This window comes from Drosophila rhopaloa, unplaced genomic scaffold (genome assembly GCF_018152115.1).
Source record: "Drosophila rhopaloa isolate 14029-0021.01 unplaced genomic scaffold, ASM1815211v1 contig_47, whole genome shotgun sequence".
NCBI lineage: Eukaryota > Metazoa > Arthropoda > Insecta > Diptera > Drosophilidae > Drosophila > Drosophila rhopaloa.
Window position 1 is genome coordinate 3,572,690 of NW_025335142.1, and position 18,422 is coordinate 3,591,111.

Genomic DNA, 18,422 nt, shown 5'->3' on the forward strand with positions numbered 1-18,422 from the left:
TGTGGTTTAACTTGTGGGGCAAGCAAAATTTGATTTGGAATGAGAGCACAAAACTAAAACACAGTTCCTACGAATACAACACAAAATGCTGGAAATGCAACCCAATTTTGTAAAACAATCTTTTAATTTTGTTATTTTAATGGCACTTGCAGTGGCTGTCGTTGCAATGCACATTCAAAACGGTTAGTTAAGTAAGTTAAGTAAGTTATTAGAGAGACAGAGTTACAGAGAGATAGAGAGAGATAGAGAGCGAGTGAGAGAGTGATAGCAACAATACTAAGTAGTTCAGGCTAAATTGAATGCAACGAGATGCAAATTGAAAGGTCTGTTCCAAAAGAAAAACAAAATGCAGACTGTGAGAACAATTCGCAGACAAAAAATATTCCACTCAACTTGCGAACACAATTTCTATTTTGTGGTTGCTGGTGTCGTTTTTATTATTAGGTATTTGTTTGTTTTCGTTTAACGTTTAACGAAAAATACATTGGCACTTACTAGAGGTCGTCCCCAATACCATGATTTGACACGTTGTGTTAAACCACCCAAATGTGAACGCAGTCCATCTAAGTAGCCGCCCTGAAATGCACACAAATGAACAAACAAGAACAATTTCGGGGAGTACGGGACAAGAGGTCACGGAAATCCAACTGAAAAACGATCTGGAGTCTATGGATCTGATGGAACAACAAAAGTGGGTGGTGGTGAGGGTGCCGGGTGAAATGAGAGAAATCGAGTGGAAATCAGGGGGGAAAATCAGTGTGCTAGGTTTAAAGAGAGAAAGAAATAGGAGGATTTTGTGGGTCTTTGTGGGGTTCCTAGGTTGTTTTTTGTATTAAACTAGTCAAGCTACTTTTAGTTTATTACTGGTTATATAGTTGAACTGAATACATGTCGAAGATTACGGGAGGTTAAAAGTTACTTTTATTTGTTGTAACCATAACTACTTAGATAAACTATTGAAAAATGAGTACCCAACAATATATTGCTAATAACTTAACCATAATATGGGTTTGTTAATGTATCTAATTCGAATTACCTCTACTGAAGTTATGGGTCAAAATATTTTTCTTTATAATATTTTCTATAAAATCTAGTTTTACTAAATTGAAAATGTTGTGGTTGAATATATATTTGCTATATAGATTTTGTATATTTTTTTGTTAGCAACAAATGTTGCTAGGCATCATGTTGATAGCTTGATTGGTTGGCTACAAATGTTGCTAGGCATCATCACCGCTACTTGGCCACAAATGTTGCTGGCCACATGTTGCGTATATTTTAATAGCATACTTTTAGGCTTCAATTTAGTATCCCCTTGTTCCACTGAATAATCTCGGATTTAAACTACGCCTACATCCACTAAAACGCGTTCATTTGCTAATTAGATTTGGTTATGTCAAAACTTTGTGAGGTAATCTTCTCAAAAGCTTCGTTACATGGGCCTGCAATACGCCCACCGTTCCCACCTCTTGCATTTGAAAATTATGCACACGAAACACCAACGGCGGAATTAGTTAGATAAATGGCTCAAAACAGCGTAGCCAGCTAAATATTTACAAGAGTTTTTGTTGCTCTCTTTCTTTGGTTACGATTGCTTCCTTATTGGTTTTTCCTTTGTTAAGTATGTATGTATATAACTTGGAGTTTATATATATATATATATATGAGTGTTTGTGTGTGTGTTTTGGCATTTGGTTGAGTGTGAGTGTGTCGAAAAGATAGTTTCGAAAAGTGCTTAAAGTGTAACAAACGGCGAATGCGGCGAACATCGAGCTTACCTGTTCCTGTTTCCAATTAATGCGATTCCCATCCATTGCGCATACGCAGCGTGAAACGAATGCGAATTAAAAAGAAGAAGGGAAACCGAAAAAGAAAAATTAATTATCGCCGATTAAAGTACTAATGAGCATCATCTCTTTTCAATGCCAAATGCAAACGCCTTTCTTGGCCATCAACTCCCGCCTGAGTCAGTCGGCAGAAATAACAAATTTTCCGTTTACGTCATGCCAGAGCAAAACAAAACCAATGTGGTAAAAATGGGAAAAAAAAGGGGGCAGGAGGAAAAAAAAATGCCGCACAGCTGCAGTCGCTGTCAGCTGCAGTTACCACCGCAGTATCCCACAGATACATTTTATTTATTTGTCACTCCAGTTTGACCATTGCGTAAATTGCACACTTACACTCGCACTTAGAGCATAAATCTTGGCGATATAATTGCAGTATAATTTTAAGTCATAAATATTGACAATCTTTGTTTATCAAATAGCTTGCCATTGTTTTCTGTCGTCGCTGTGGGTAATTTTTTACATTACTAGGCCATAAAAAGTAACTGGGAAAACGTTCAGTGGCAAAACGTCAAAGAAAGCAAAACTCAATGCAACAACAAAAATCCCAAGATGAAAAATATGTGTATGCCAAGCAGGCCAAATAATGCTCTAGCAAAAATAAAGATTGCATTTCATTGAGTTCCAAATTCTCATAACAATCTTAAAATAAGAAATAAAATAATCTACTTATGCTACCTTAAATATTCGTTGTGAAAGTAAAAATTTATTTTTGAGTTTTATATTATAAACTTACATTAAATTATATATAGTTATAATTTTAGAAATTTTTTTTGTAGGTTTCCATGAATCTGGATGTTAATTTAATTAGTTTTTTTTAAATTACCTATAAATTAGATAAAAAAATTATCATACATATTCTAACTAAAGTATACTACAATGATTTGAATAGAGTTATAGATTTAATATTTGGTATAATGCTAAAATGTTTGCAATACATCTTAGCTAATAAATTTATTACTTTAATTTAATCATTTTGTAATCCCTTATTACTAAAAGAACTCACGCATGGCTAACGACCAATAAAAAATGCATAAGCATCGATGTGAGTATCTGTGCTTTTTCTGATTTACTATTTATGTTAAAATAACTTTATAGGAATTAAAGAGCAACTTGAAAGAAATTTGATAGGAAATCTTCTTAAAAGGTTACAAATTAGTGAAGCACGGAAGTTCAATTCTATTTATGTGACGAGGTCTTTTGCTATTTTTGGCCAAACTCGCTACCATCTGCCCACGACTCTGGCCAACGAAGAGTAACTCTGCTGCTGCGGCTGGCTGGGCATCGTTGGCTTTTGGCAGCAGCAGCAGCAACAACAACAGCAATAGCAATAGCAGCAGCAGCAGCAGCAGCAGCAGCAGCAGCAACAGCAACATGAGCAACTTCAACTGGGCAACAGCAACTATGGACTCAGCCGCAGCTCTACCTTCAGAGAAGTCTGCAGTTTCAGTCGCGCGTCGTCGCTTCGAACGTGAGGTTGAAATCCCAGTTAGCAGAGCACCAGAATACGTTTACAACGATTTGTGCGGCCAACAAGCATCAGCTAAAAGTGCGTATTATTTGGCTTAAATTGAACGAGAAACAAGTTGCCTGTGGAGTTGACAAATCTCGCGTTTCGTTACATTTCGCGCTCTGTTTGCTCCAAAATGGTTGCATAAATATTATTGCCATCAGAAGAAGTTTGGCCTGGCACTTCTGCCCGACTTTGATTATATCATCATCGCACTCTGTTTTTGGGGCCTTTGGCAGACTAGTCCGACATGTGTCGGCTGCTTTATTGCTTTGCATTTTGCATTCAATTAACTTCTATTTCTCACCTTTTTCGGCTAGGCTAATTTCCTTTGTTTTTGTTTTGTTACTCTTTTTAATTGCCAGAGCCAGAGTCAGACAGCGGTTTCGGCTGATTTGTTGTCTTTCTTTTCTGCAATTAAGTTGCTGACGGAAATGGCGGATTCTAGGTGGTAAGACTGCGAAATAGTTGCTAAATATTTCGACCCAGAAAAAAACATCGGCTGTCAGGTTGTAGGGAAAGCAAGAAGGTTTCAAAGAAGTGCGCATAAAACACAGAACGAACGAAATGCTTTTAATGGCTTTTTGGACAGCCTTTCAGAGTGTTTTCTGGCCCCCAGGGCACTGACAACTGACTAAAGTAATTGCCATTGGAAATGGCATAAATAAAAATACCCCTTTTCCGAGGAGAAACTTAATGGAGATTCCACCAATAAAACGTTGTTCCGCTCTTTATGCATTCATTAAAATTGGTTTCAGTTAACCAATCATTTCCAGCTCCAACTCTGACCCACTTCACATCACCGCCGATCGACAAAATCAGAGCCAGAGATTTGATAAATTATTCTTAGACATTCGGTCAGCTGTCAGTTGCTTTATAGGTCAATGAGCTAGCCCAAATGTGAACAAAATTATTCATATCCAGTGTCACAACACAGAGCTCAACTCGGATCTCAGGCGTCTGACTTCATCGCTGCCATAACAATAGTGTGAATTAGACAACAAATTAAATGTTCACCTTTTGTTTAACTTTAGAAAAAGTTTACAAAAAAAAAGGTTCAGACTGGCAGAACCTGAAAAATTTCACCAGAACCCAAGGAATAACTCAACTCCAATTGAAAAACCGGCAAACACAACTTTCACAGAAAAGTGAGAAAGAGAATTTTCCAAACAATAATGAAAACTTTCAGTCAATTGCTTGACTGTCAGCCCATTTAACTGTATTTTCCCTACGCACATCATTTTATGGGCAATTTTACTCTCAATTTGTTCAATCATTTTTTTTTTGCGTCTTTCGGTAAGCTGCTCAGAGAAACCATTTCAAAATCAATCAAATTTATGACTTTGCAAACTTTTGCAGCCAAGATTTGTTGTCGTGTTTGATGATGTTTTTTTTAGCCGCAGTAGCTCAATTTTTGTAACTCGAATCGAAAAGCTGGCAATCATCATTCACAGCACATGCCATTGACCTCGTTGTTTACTCGGAGGCTGGGGGATGGGGGATGGGGGTAGGGTAACTGGGGGGCAGGGGCACCTCTTTGTCATTAGATACGCATCGAAGTGGGAGGGGAACCGAGTTCACCATTTTTCCAATACATCGATGGAGTGCCGAACGTATTTCAAGCCGGATTTCAATAATGCCATTGCAAGGTCGGACAAATTATGTTTATGAAATTCCAATAAAATTGGGGTTTTGTGAAACTGTCACCTATCAAAAAATATCAAATGCAAAAGAAGATTATACCCCGAAGCAGAAAAATTAAGGTCAAAGGTTTATAGTTAACCAATATCGATTTGTAAACTTTTTGCGAGCTTTTTTTTTTTACATAACAAAAATGTTGAGCATGAAATTTATATTTTATTATTTGTGTATAAAAAAATTATTTAGCTAATCGGTATTTCTAAACCTTTTAAAGTAGATCAAGAAATAAATAACTTAATTGAATGGTGTGAAAATATTTTAATTATTCATTTCCTAGAAATTATGAACAATTGCTGTAACTCGTTTTAAAAAATAATTCTGATATATATTACAATTTTAAATTCAATAAATTGTTGGTCCTATTTGTTTATGTTTTAAATCTATTGATAAGGTCTCAGTCAATTGATTTAAGCTTCGATCTTTAAAAAATCTTTAAAAAATGTTCATAGGGTATCTAAGAGGTAACATAATTACCTAACCCCCGGGGAACCCAGTCAAGTATAATTAATAATGTCAAAAGATGACAAACTGTCCGGATTGCTAAAACAACATAATGGATAGATGTAAAAGAGTTTGTCATAACGGTTAATCAACATTCAAGACTTCACACCTCCCCCCGTTCTTCCCAATTAGGGTTTTCATTATAAAGAAGAGTGTTCTTTATTGACAGACTTGTCTTCAATCTGACAGTCTCAACCAACTGGGCTCAATCTCATAATTATATTTTACACCCATTGATTTTGTAGACCGGATTTGGGTTTGTTTTTGTTTTCAGCTTCTTACTGGTTTTCGCTACGCATCCAAAATGCTTTATTTACATTATAAACAACTTCTTCTTCTTGAATCTCGCTTGTAGCTACAACAATTTACTTTCCATTTACGTTTGCTCTTGACAAAGTTTTGTACCTTATTTAGTACATTTCTCTAATGACCCACTTTGAGTTTTTGGTCTTGGCCGTTGCTCTGGCTGATCTCCCGCTCCACCTCGATTTCTATCCCCTTGATGGTCCCGGTAATTTCGAAAAAGTGAGTGTCCCATAAGCCAGACAAGCGACATCCAACAAAAAGTTGTTTGTCAGTTGTAGTTGAAATCAAACTGGTTACTCAGCTGCCGTCTGGGTCGGGTCCGTCCGTCGACCGCCGACCGCCGACCATCGACCATCCACCATCGACCATCTACCATCGTTCATCGGTCGGTCAAGCCGGCCCAAATGGTGTCAGCTGTGTAAACAGGGCTAAGCAAGCGGATCGCAAGTCGTTTAGCTTCCCATTGCCCCGCTGGCATACCATCCAAATCAATTTCATGCGAACCAAATGAAAATCCTGCCCTGAACTTGACTGCCTCTGCCTGCATGTGATACGGTTGAACGCCTTTTGCGGAAATTATTGCAATTTTCTTGTCTTGTCTTCTAGCCAACACACACATACACTATACATTTGGGTTTCGGCGGTGAGTTTACTTTCACTTTTGCTGCACTTACTCAACAAGTTGTGGGGGAGAGTTGAGTAGCTGGCTGGCGAAGTTTGCTCAAAGGGGAAACATTCATCAAAAGATTGAAGTAGTCAAGTTTTCGCTCTGAATCAAATAAGAACTTAAGTGAATAAGTGATGTTTGTTGAACATTAAAATAATTCTTTCCTTTGAGAATAATTCTTGGCCGATACAAATACTTTGCAACTAAATTGTTGAATTGTTTACAATTCTGTAAGTTCATTAAGTTACCTCATTAAGATAGAATATTATTTATTCTAACAATAAGAAATAATTACTCCTTTATTGCCTTCGCAATGTCTAAGTATCGTTCCAATTGTCTAATATTTTAGGATTCTTAAAGCCACTTCCTCGATATATCTGGGATAAACTTTCGAAAGGGGTTTATAATATTGGTTAAAGCTATTTAATCTTCAAAAAGATTTGCCTTAACCCTTCATTCTTACTTCTAAAGATTACCATTAAATCAGGCAATTTAAATTGAACTAGATTCGTTAGGGTTTGTACATATTGGCGCTCCCAGGACTTCTATGGTTACCCAACTCGCACCCATCCCCCATATTTACTTTTTCTGACTTTCCCATCGAGTGCAATGGCAAACCCTCAAACAAAGTCCACTTCACACTGATTGCAACTTGGCCAAAGAACAACAAATCATTTAAACAAATCAAACATCAACAGGCGACTGGCGACAACATGGAAACCTATTTGACGGAGATCAAACAGTTGCGCATACCACGCCCGAAATTCGAACCCAACAGTTGCCATCAGCAGCACCATCATGCGGTGACAACAGGCGCGACCACGCCCACATCCACGCCCATCCAGCCGCCCCCGCCCCTGCACCACCGACAGTGGCGACACTTTGTGCGACCCTTCACGCCGCCACGCGATTACCATCTGCCCATGATGGCCGATGGTTCCATGCACGACAAGATGTGAGGAGGACCTGCTGGCTGGCCAGGCAAACATGCTGCCCATACATAACCCCCATAGGATAGTGCTTAAGCTTAGTGTTAGAATAGTTAACGTACTATAGATACAGATACAGTTACAGTTACAGATACAAAGAATAAAGAATACAAAAATTGAGTGGAATTTTCTTAGAGCGGGAGTTCAAAGAAGTGTGTGCTGATCATGAAATGGTACTTCATGGAATGGGCAAATGGAAGATTTCGAGAGTGTATATATAAAAAAAAACTATTTATTGGAATTATTTAGTTTTATAACTCTCTACAGTTAAGCCCCTCAAGAAAAAAGAGTTCCTACTACAAAAACGCGATCGATTCGCTTACTCACCGCATCTGGTTCGTATTCCGGTAAAAGGGTTTCGCTGCCCCGGCGAGTTCTGTGCTCATCACAGCCGTATTCCTAAGCCGGGATAAAAGAATTTACAAAATACATTGTTCAGCGGCTTAAATACTTTTTCTGCTGGTAACCAACCAATTCAGTTTGTCACTGGTCTTAATGCGACTTAACGGTATTACAACACTCAATAGCCAATTGGACAACATTTAAAAAGGAAGTATAACATAACCGGAAACAGAGACGAAAACGTAAACATAAACCACATTGAGCAGTTTGACAAACATGGAAAATAAGTCAAACATATAAAGACGACAAGAGACGTTACACACAACAAGAGACAAAGATACAGAAAGGAGATAGAGATAGATAGTTAAAGACACTAAAGATACAAAATAAAGTAAAACATATACAACAGACAGTTGGAAACCTCGGCCATTTTAAAGCCGAATGTCAATTTTTGTCCTACTCAAACTTTAGAAAAAATAAAAATACTGCATTTAAACCAATTTAGGTGCCACAAAATATTTAAAAAAAACCCTATCGAAATTCGTAGCACAATTTGTGCCATGGAGATAGGTAAATTTTGGGAAACTGGCTCGGAAGTACTTTTCAAGTGAGAGCCTAATTACGAGATAGGAAACTTAGCAGGATCTGAAATTTTCAGATTGGTACAGCTCGAGAAACAGTGAAAGTAGACTGATAGTGGTGGCAATATAAGTTTTTCAGCTTGCTACCCTCTTCGCCCGACTCGCTTCGGTCCTGACCTGTTGCTGATTGTCTTTGGCCTGCTTGAATTTCAATTGACTTGGTCCCAACGGATGATGGTGATGATGTCGCCCAGATCCCACGTTGCCGCCGATTCCGCCCAGATGACGCAATGAGGCATGATGGGGTGGATAATGTTGCTGCTGTTGCTGATGTTGCTGCTGGTGTTGCTGCTGTTGTTGTGGAGGCGATAATGATGATGAGGACTGGTTGCTGGCTGTCTGATAATGTGATGCTGGCTGTGAGCGATGCAGTATGGGTCCCGCCGACATGGGTCGATGGGGCAACTGAAGTGCGGGTCTATTGTATACATATACACAGGTCAGTTATTTGTTTCTGTTGGGAGTAGCTTGGTTTGGGATCAGTGTTGGGGAATACCTAGATATTTCTTCAAGTAAACACCTCCCACTCTGAAGACTTTTTAAACTTTTTTTAGGTAAATAAATAAATAAAAAAATTTATTCTATATAGCGCCAGGGTTTGAATTGCCCTAAAAAGTGTCTACACTGTGGCTTTGCCTGTATTGATACTGTATTTGTTTTCGAGACTTTCGAAGTATGCCGCCTTTGCGATGCTAAAATTCCCAACTAGTTTAAGCTGCGTCGTACATCTTCGATTCTAAACTAAATTAAACTAGTTCAACGCAGATTATCAATGTGAGGATTTAAATATATTTTTACCTAGATACTGGCAGAACTATGTAACTTTTAACTCAACTAGATTCTTTAGTTTTAAACTGCCTAGCTGTATTCCAAAAGACTATTACCATTCCCAACACTGTTTAGGGCTAGGATAACGGATTAAGGATTATGGGTAAAGGGTTTCGGTTATTGGCTAGGTACCGTTTGTGTATATCCGTTACGGTCATGCCCAATCCCGAGTCCGACGAAGGACTCCGTCCGGTGGCGGCTATAATTTCCAAATCATCGGCTGTTACCTGTTGGGGAACGGAACGGAATGGTACGGAATGGATCGAAACGAAACGAACGATTTGGTTTGCATACGATTCAGAGCGGGTGTGACAGTGACAGCTGGACAGCTTGACAGTGAGTGAGTGAAAAAGGTTCTAGTCTAGGGTTCCGTAGAATTTCACGGAACATAGATAGAGACAGGGATAAAGAGACAGAGCGAGACAGAGATAGCATCTAAGCTGAAGAGCGACAGAGATAGAGTGTCTGGTAGTGCATTCGTACTTCGATCGATAGTTATATTGGTTGGTATTTATATGAATATTTCGGTGCTGATTCTTGGTGACTGTTGTGGTTTCTTGGTTATCCATTAGGTGCATTTTTGGTGTGGGATTACATAGGCTTGATTTGATATGTTACAGTAATTATATTACTTAAACGTAATTCTAGAGCTAAAGATAACTATTTTGCTTTAAATCAATTTGTATCTAAGTGACTTTTGGCAAAGTCATATCCCAGTACTTTTATATAGATGTATAAATTAATAATGTTTATTTACACCGACAGTTTTGCTTCGTTGTGACGCAAATGTACTTTGGAATATTTTCAATTTATGTTTGTGATACGATCGAATTGGTTTCGTTTTTTCTTAATTTACAGTTTTATGACCTAACTTTGGGTCTCCTTATTGCTAAAAAATATGTAAAACCTTTGCCACTACAATGTAATTAAAATTGTTTGTATTTGTGTTTTTTGTTTTGAAAAATTGACATTCGATTTGATTGTTTTGTTTTGAAATGCAATTTTATTTGCAAAGGGCCGAATCAAATGTAAGCGAGTTTCTGAAAGCTTTCTCAAAAGAAAATGAGGGAAAATTACATGCGATTTTTGGGAAATGAAAGAAGCATTAACTGGTTTAAAGTTGGGTGTCGAAAGAAAGTATCAAGTGAATCTCGTTCAACAATTAAACTACAAGTTTTGTTTTGATTTTCTTTTTGTCGAGTGTTATTTGTATTTTGTCTACAGTTAAAACAGATAAATTAAAGTAAAAGTTACAAACATACAGTGACAACAATTATCAACGACAACAGCAAGAAGAGAAAGATATACTAAACAATAAACATTTTGTAGGAGATATTTATGTAAGTATAGTAGATATAGACGAATAGTGGACAGTAGACCGGTTTAACAGTAGTCAAAGCTTAGTTAGAGTCTAATTGGCAGAACATGCTCATTGTGTAGGTATTTTATTAGTTTAGAGAAGTGTCTCTTTGAACTAAGTGTATATTGTGTCTGTGTCGTAGAATAAATCTTCTAAAAAGCTTACCGGCAAATCACGGGCGGGGTCTCCCTTACGCTGTAAAAGATAAAGGGGTTTACACAGGGGTTATTCGTAAATATGGATCTTTGGACTTACCCTATGCCTATCCACGCTGTAAGGATCGCGTTCTCTGCGATAGACCAGCTCGTCGTATCGCGTGCGATCCTCGGGGAATACCAGTTCCCGTATCTCCGTCACTAGCGAGTGCTGGAAATGGAGAAAATCAAAAATTTTATTTTATAGAATACTTTTCCATATTTTAAACTCACCTTCTCGTACGTATCTAACATCTCTAATAAGACGGCAACAAAGGCATCTATGGTCATTGCTTTCGCACTATATTCGGCAATATAGTAGGAAAGGCTTGCAAAGTGATGACGGGGCAGCAGAGAGCGCGCCTTCTCCTCCACCATGGTCGCAATTTGACCTTTTCGGCGTGCTCTGCAGGATTAAAGGACATCATTGTAAGGTTCAGAAGAAATTGGAGGGTTTAAGGCACCCACCGTGTGCCCGTTGGACTGTAGGCATCCCAGGGCTCCATCTCGATGGAGGTGCAGGAGTGCGGCACCTTGCCCACGTCACGTATCACCAGCGACATGCGCTTGTGGTACTTCAACTGACCCACCGCCTCGTCGTGCGTCACATCGAGAAAGGATTGCCCGTTGACCTCGAGGATCTCGTCGCCGATCATCAGTCCGGACCGATCGGCCACACTGTCCTTGTCCACGCCGGTGACGAAGATCCCCAGGCCGTACTCCACCCCGCCGCGGATCATCAGGCCCAGAGATTGGCCGGGTTCGATCAGCAGCTCCACGCGACGTATCCTAAGGAGGGGTAAATCAGTTACACCAAAATAATAACTAGCTAAAGGGAGCAGGAGATGTATTTATTTATTGTAAAGGCTTTGCAGAAAAGTACGCAAAAACTGCACACCTAAGCCCATAACCTTTCCTTCTAACATCCGATTTTTAAAGTGGCTTGCTGGTAAATGATTGTGTTTAAATTCTCTTTGCGGAAAGGTGTCCAAAAACTGCACTTCTAAGCCCAGAACATTTTTTACAGACAGGTAGAACTTATATAAATGGTCCGGATCGGCCTACTACCATAGGAACAATCAGAAAAAATGGAAATAAAATGATAACCGTGTTTCTTGACATATACCAACGTATTTCGAGATATGGTAGCTTTTAACGATTTCAGAATTATGATTTTACGTTTATAAAAATTGAACGACTATCTTTCCATAAAGGATTGATTTATCATAGGTTGCATAGGACATTCAAGACTTCAAAATCACCGATAACTTGAACATGTATACTCACCGATCCCGTCGCTCGCTGCGCCTGCCCCCGTACTCCATGGGCGGGGAGGCGGGGCGTCCGTGGCGGTCCATCCAGGAGCAGGTCTGGCGGAAGGGCAGACCCGCCCCCGAGGCGGCCGCCGCCGCTGCTGCCGCTGCCGCCTGGTTCTGCGGGTGGAGGGGGGGTGCCATCGACGCGTACATGGGGTCGCGGGAGGGCGGACCGAAGCCGTGGAGAGGGGCGGTCGAGTTCAGAGTGGGCGGCGCTCGCACCGTCATACTGATTTGACGTGACGATTTCAATATCTGCACACATCTCTGCGTTAAGAAAAAATGTGGCAATAGAAGAGACACAAAAAAGAGAGGACAGATGCGAGCAAAACGTAACGAACCAACAAGAAGAAAGAGAGCGAAAGAGAGAGAGTGGAAAAGGAGCAAAATACTAAATGAAAATGAATAAAAATTAAATTAAAAATCGCTAATTGCTTGGACAAAAACGTGTACGTAAAGTGGTAGCGAAATTTCCCGAAATTATTAATTAACTTTAAATGTGTGCCCCTCTGACTTTCATTTTGTCGGCGTGTTTTTGCGGTCTGGTTTTGTTGTCAGTTTTCCCCGTCGCTTTCCGCATTTGGTTGTCATTATCTTAATTGTTCCTGACCAAAAAACTTGTGTGCAAAATTGTGTTGGTCCAAGGACCAAGGGGGGCAATGCGGGTGCTGCGTGCAAATTGGTCTGTGAATCCCCACAGGTGTTGCCCGCTTTCGGGGTTTCAATGTTCGGTCAGAGTCTTAATTTTTCGGTTTGCGGTCGGCTTTCCTTGGAGCTTTTCAAATTTTCACTAATATTTTTGAATTCTGTCTATCTAGAATGCAGCGCCATAAGCTTTTGTGGTTGAATTCTTTGTCTTTCAGCTTGGATATACATATTGTAAAATCCTGCTAAGCTCAGTTTTAGAGTTAAAAGGATGTGCAGCTCTTATAAATTGTATATTTTATTGTTTTTAAGCTTCTACACAGTGAAAGGTGGTCTACTATGTTATCAAGAAGTTAACAGTGCAATACTTTGGTTAGTCTTCGTCTAAGTCAAGTCTTTCAACTGAAACTACCAACGAAATAAAGTCAAAATAAATGGCAATTAAAAAAACAACATACTCAAAAACAATTAGGATACAAAATGCGACTAGTCTATTGCCAATTTTTTCTCAGTGTATATTTGTATTAGTGTATTATTGATTTTATTTTCATATTTTTTCTCAAATGTATGTTCGTATTTGGTTTAGTAATATTCATACAAAACTTGTATTAAGTGCATAAAGATTTATATACTTGTATAGGAAACAACTACGAAAAATCGCTCAAAGCAGACAGAAATCGATCTGGTTTATGGGGGAAATGTCAGTCCATATATTTGCATTTGTGTTTATCTTCGCTGTGTGCGCCCCCAAACAAGTTGTGTCGAAAACGGTTAAAGTTTAAATTGCTAGAACGCGTGAGAAATGGCACACCATGTGTCAGTATCCGACCATCCCTAAGCCTTCTTCCTTTTAGACATTTAGTAATATGTTTTAGGGAGAATTACATTGGCTATCATAACGTGTCACATAAAATATTCCACTATAAATTGACTTTCGTTGTTAGGCAGCTGCCAACGTCGGAGGGCGGTGGAAATCCTTTTCTTTTGGTTACTCTGTCAAGTGTCGACCATAAAAGGCGATGGTGGCCTACTGAATACAGTTTACCCGTTGTACGGTTACATATATAAATATGTAGCATGTTTGTATATGCTTGATGGATAGAACCCCATTATGGGCAACTATTAAGAGACAGCGATTGACAAACTGAGGCTGCCGATACCAGCCTGGCCTGGCTAGAAAATCCCATTAAAAATCAATAAAGTGTACAATAAAATTAGATATTTTTTTGATGGAAGAAAAATTTGACATGGCTGTCAGGGCCGAACGAAAGGCAGTGGCAAAGATGGAGAGAAGACAAGATGAAAATTCCCAGAAATGGGGATTGTTCGTGTCTCTAAAAAGATTTTAAATTGCCTTCAGAATTTATTTTCAGTCTGTTTTGATTTGGCAAAAATAAGATTGACTTTACATTTTAATATAAGAATTATTTCCAAGACGCTTAAATATGTTCTTTTAATACAATTTCTATTACTTGTCTGTCAAAGTGGCGTCATCTAATCAATAAATTTTAATATTCAATGAACATTTATTTTTGTGGACACACAAGAGCAATTCATTTCTTCCCACATTGCTGTGTGCTTTGATCAATTTTTATCTAAGTATAAATAACATTAGCTACTACAAAATATTTAATAAAGATCAAAAGAGATATAAATATTTATGCGAGCGTAAATATTTTGAGAGATGCTCACCTTCAGCGCCTCCTCGTGATTGATTGAGGTGAAGGGGGTGCCATTCACCTCTAGGATTGTATCACCGGGTCGCAAACCGGCGCGTTCGGCCACCGAATTTTCCTCGATGCGTGAAATGTAGACGCCTAAGCCTGAAAGGGGAGGTAAAACAAAAAAAAAAACAAGGGAGAAATCAATTAGCCAGCCCACTCACACACTCAATTTTTAATAAAAGTTCCCCCACAACCCCGGCCGAATTATTCAGACCCCTTTCTTCCTCAGGCCTCTATTTTTTTGTCGATGTTTTTCATTAAGCTCTGCCATTTTGCAGAGGATTGAGGATGGAGTGCGGCAGCCATTTTATGTTTAATTTATATGGCACGTGTATGTGTTTGTGTGTGTGAATCTGCACAATGGCGGCGAGGAAAAGAGGAAAGGAGGAAAAACTGAAGAGGTGGGACGGGAAAAGGAGAAGCCTGCATACGGGGGCAACTTAAATAGATTTCTATCGATTTTAAAGCCGTGCGCATATTGCAAACTAAAAATAAATTCTACGACAGGAAATGGAAATGAAGGAGGGGAAGTAGGAGAGGAAGAGGAAAGGGCAGAGGAAAAGGGGCAGGAAGAGCTGGTTAGCCAAAAAGGTAGTCAGGTGCAAAATGCACTTGGAAATGTCAAAGCTGCTGGCGGTTTGTCACACACAAACATGCACGCCAATACACGTGGTTGCTTGTACTCGGACGGACACCTCTGAGGGACCCGGACAATAAAACGAAATTGAAAACTAAATTGCACCTAAGAGCTTCCCAAGCCAAAAGAAACTAGGAGAACCATCACCCAAACTGAATGGGCGTGACATCGAATCAAACAGCAAGAGGCGTGGTTCTAGACAAATTGAATGGCTAAAGGATTTTTGGCGAAACGGTGGGCTTAAGCTTGCTCAAAGTTTTTTATTATTATTCTTCATATCAGCTGATAGCAGATTAAATATTAGTGTATAGTGTATATCCAAAAAGGAAGCATAAAATGAACGAAATATAATTTTCTTTAAGTAGCTTAATTAATAAAAAAAAACCTGTGAAGGGTCATATTTGGAAATAGTAAAGTAGCATCACGTATACGACGTGTGGGACTACCGAAAACCACTATTTAAAACGGACAACAAATCACACAAATTCGGTAAATGCTAATGGTGTCTTTTCTATTATTGAATATATCATGTAGTTCTTTATTTTAGATTTTTCAAAAGACGAAAAAACGAAGAAAATTGTATCTCCCTTTACTCACCTGAGTCTTTGCCTCCCTTGACGCAGATGCCGAAACCATGATCGATTTGCTGGTCGCGCGACATGGAAACGGTTCGCGTGGTAAGTTCGTGGATATTCGGGACACTGCGATCCCTTTCCCGCTCCCGATCCCGATAAATCTGAAATGTGAAAAGGCATTAAAAAACATATATTAAATTCCAAAGCTCTTTTTAAATTGTTATACGATTTGTGCTTAGATCATGATAACTATTGCGATTAATATTGTAAGATCAATTAATACAATTCAGAAATGGCAAGGTTTTAGATTAATTTACATTTAACAGAATATAGGTTTTCGAGGTGTCTTAAAATATAATTATCTTGTGAAAGTCGATACAGATTTCAATCTATTGGGGTGCAACGTTGCATAGATTACTTAGTTATACTAGCTAGTGAGGGACCAAAACTAATAGTTATTTGAGACTTTTAGTTTTAAAGGACTACTGTGATTTTCATTTATAACCTCGTCTACAATGTGTATAAAAATCAGCCAAAAGGGGGAAAAATAGTAATAGTAAAAATAAGTTATTATATTTAATATCTTATTTAATAAATCGTGTTTCTCTATATGTATGTAAAAAGTGAATGAAACCTACCTGGTGGGTGGTGGAGGGTGGACTGCTGGCGGGGCTGCGCCTGCCCGTGCGATCCCGATCCCGCGTGCCGCCGTTGCTGTAGTGGTAGCTACTCGTAGGAACTGATGACGACTGGGTGGCGCCGAACATGCGCAGCACCTGCTCCGGCGAGATGGGCCGCTTCTTGTTGCCGTTGCTGCTGGCGTGCTGGCCCATCGATCGTCCGCTGGCGGCCGTCGAGGTGGGCAGGGTGCCCGCCGTTCCGGCGGCCATGTGGCTGGCGGGTGAGGAGCTGAGATAGGCGCTGCCACGCCCCGGCAGCGAGCCGCCCTTGGTGGGCACGCCCGCCGAGTTGAAGTAGTAGTGCGGCGAGTGGGGGCGCTCGATGATCGTGTAGGAGGTGCCCGGCGGGGAGTAGTACAACCCGGAGCGACCGCCTGCGCCGCGCAGCGAGCTCGTACTATTGCCCACGCGCGATCCGCTGGCCGCCGCCGCTGCCGCCGATGATCCGCCATAGGGACCACTGCCCGGCGGCGGACTGATCATGCCGAAGGCCAGGCCAATGTCCTCCGCCTCGAAACTGCTCGGCCCCGGCGCCACACTACCGCGCAGATGGTGACCGCTGAGTCCCGCCGATCCGCCCGTCGGCACGCTCGACGACGACTGCGTCCCGCCCATCGAGGGCCCAAGGCCAAAGCCGGCGGCTGCCGCTGCGGTCGCATTGTATCCGTAGGGTCGGGCACTCCATCGCGAGGGTCCAAGATCACAGAGTTCGGCATAGTCGTTGCCAGCTGCGCTCATTGTCAGGGGGTCGCCGTCGTATGGAATGCCACTGCCCCCAAGGCGCATTACACTGCTGGACCTGGAACAAAGAGGATATTATTAGATAGGATGTAAACAGAAATAAACATTAAGTATTAAGTTGTTCAATCAAACCTTTTTATAAAATTGTATGAAAAACCATTTTAAGAACAAATGTAGTTTTCAATCATTATATTTCAAGCTTATACCAATAATTAAAAACCTCATTTTATTTTCCATTTAAGGGTCCAGGTTATGTTTTTGCTTGCTATTTGAAATATTAATTATATTTTCTATCAGAATTTATACTAAAGAAAACATATATTCTATCATCAAATAACAACATCTTTTAGATTCTGCTACAAGCCCAATACCACTTGGAAAGAAAATGTAAATGCCACAAAAAATCCACCCAATTTTGGGATCAGCTAAAGAACTTTTTTTGACGTATACACAAAACACCTCGAAGTTATAAAAAAATTAAATTATTTACAAAATCTGATAGTTTTCTTGAATAATTTAAGACGTTTCAAATCTAATTATTTCCTCTTATATATGGTATGGTAAGAGATTATAAATCAGACTTAAAAGTATAAGCGTTTATCGACTGGTATACTTTTAAGTCAGATCTTTAATCTCTTGTCCATAATTTTTTATAAACTGACGCTGAAACTGAAACCATAAAATTAGTGAATAATAAACCATCCGCAAAAATGAGGATTTCATTTACGTCAGTCGTTTTTCCATGATTTTGTAAGGGCCTAATCGACTCCTGCACTCGGAACGGGTACTACCCAACCGGAATTGGGTTAAAACACCCGCTCCACCATTCAATCTGCAATCCCTCGAACAACTTTTGTTTGCGTACGCAGGCCGCTAAGCCGCAGCTCAGACTGAGCGCCACATTCAGTGCAAACAATGGCTTAATCTCCAGAGTCATATGGTGAATACACCGCCACCATCCTCATCCTCCCCGCAAAACACACGCAGACACACACTCATTTGCACACACTGCGAAATCAATGGGAACTTATGCCCCGTGCTTCATTATTTATGTGCCAACTTTGGTTGGAAAAACAAAAAACAGGTTAGCACAAAGGCGGCAGCTCCATGTGCCACACTCTCGGAGGAGTTGCTCTCCCCCCTGACACCCCCTCTCCCACCGCTCCATTCGCACATTTTCACGTCGTTCAGGGGGATGCGGCATAACTCGGTGCTCATAAA

The 18,422-nt window shown here is 40.0% G+C and overlaps 2 protein-coding genes across 2 annotated transcripts in view; one reads left to right on the forward strand and one right to left on the reverse strand.

The window, feature by feature from the left end:
* The window catches only part of LOC108052454, a 34,822-nt gene that overhangs the window by 4,392 nt on the left and 12,008 nt on the right, over nucleotides 1–18,422 (reverse strand). The window contains 12 exon segments of the mRNA XM_044461682.1: nucleotides 1,779–1,784; nucleotides 7,846–7,917; nucleotides 8,619–8,919; nucleotides 9,462–9,556; nucleotides 10,855–10,884; nucleotides 10,945–11,055; nucleotides 11,118–11,289; nucleotides 11,352–11,672; nucleotides 12,171–12,466; nucleotides 14,537–14,667; nucleotides 15,803–15,941; nucleotides 16,419–17,259. Coding sequence (XP_044317617.1) covers nucleotides 1,779–1,784; nucleotides 7,846–7,917; nucleotides 8,619–8,919; nucleotides 9,462–9,556; nucleotides 10,855–10,884; nucleotides 10,945–11,055; nucleotides 11,118–11,289; nucleotides 11,352–11,672; nucleotides 12,171–12,466; nucleotides 14,537–14,667; nucleotides 15,803–15,941; nucleotides 16,419–17,246 — 2,502 coding nt within the window. The 5' untranslated portion in view covers nucleotides 17,247–17,259.
* LOC108052455 lies at nucleotides 3,295–7,638 on the forward strand. The gene is made up of 2 exons (XM_017134831.1): nucleotides 3,295–3,393; nucleotides 7,228–7,638. Exon 2 carries the CDS (start codon nucleotides 7,243–7,245, stop codon nucleotides 7,486–7,488), a length of 246 nt encoding a protein of 81 aa, XP_016990320.1. The 5' UTR covers nucleotides 3,295–3,393; nucleotides 7,228–7,242; the 3' UTR covers nucleotides 7,489–7,638.

Coding starts and splice junctions, on each gene's coding strand:
- LOC108052455 (XM_017134831.1), top strand. CDS start 7,243: ATGGAAACCTATTTGACGGAGATCAAACAGTTGCGCATACCACGCCCG.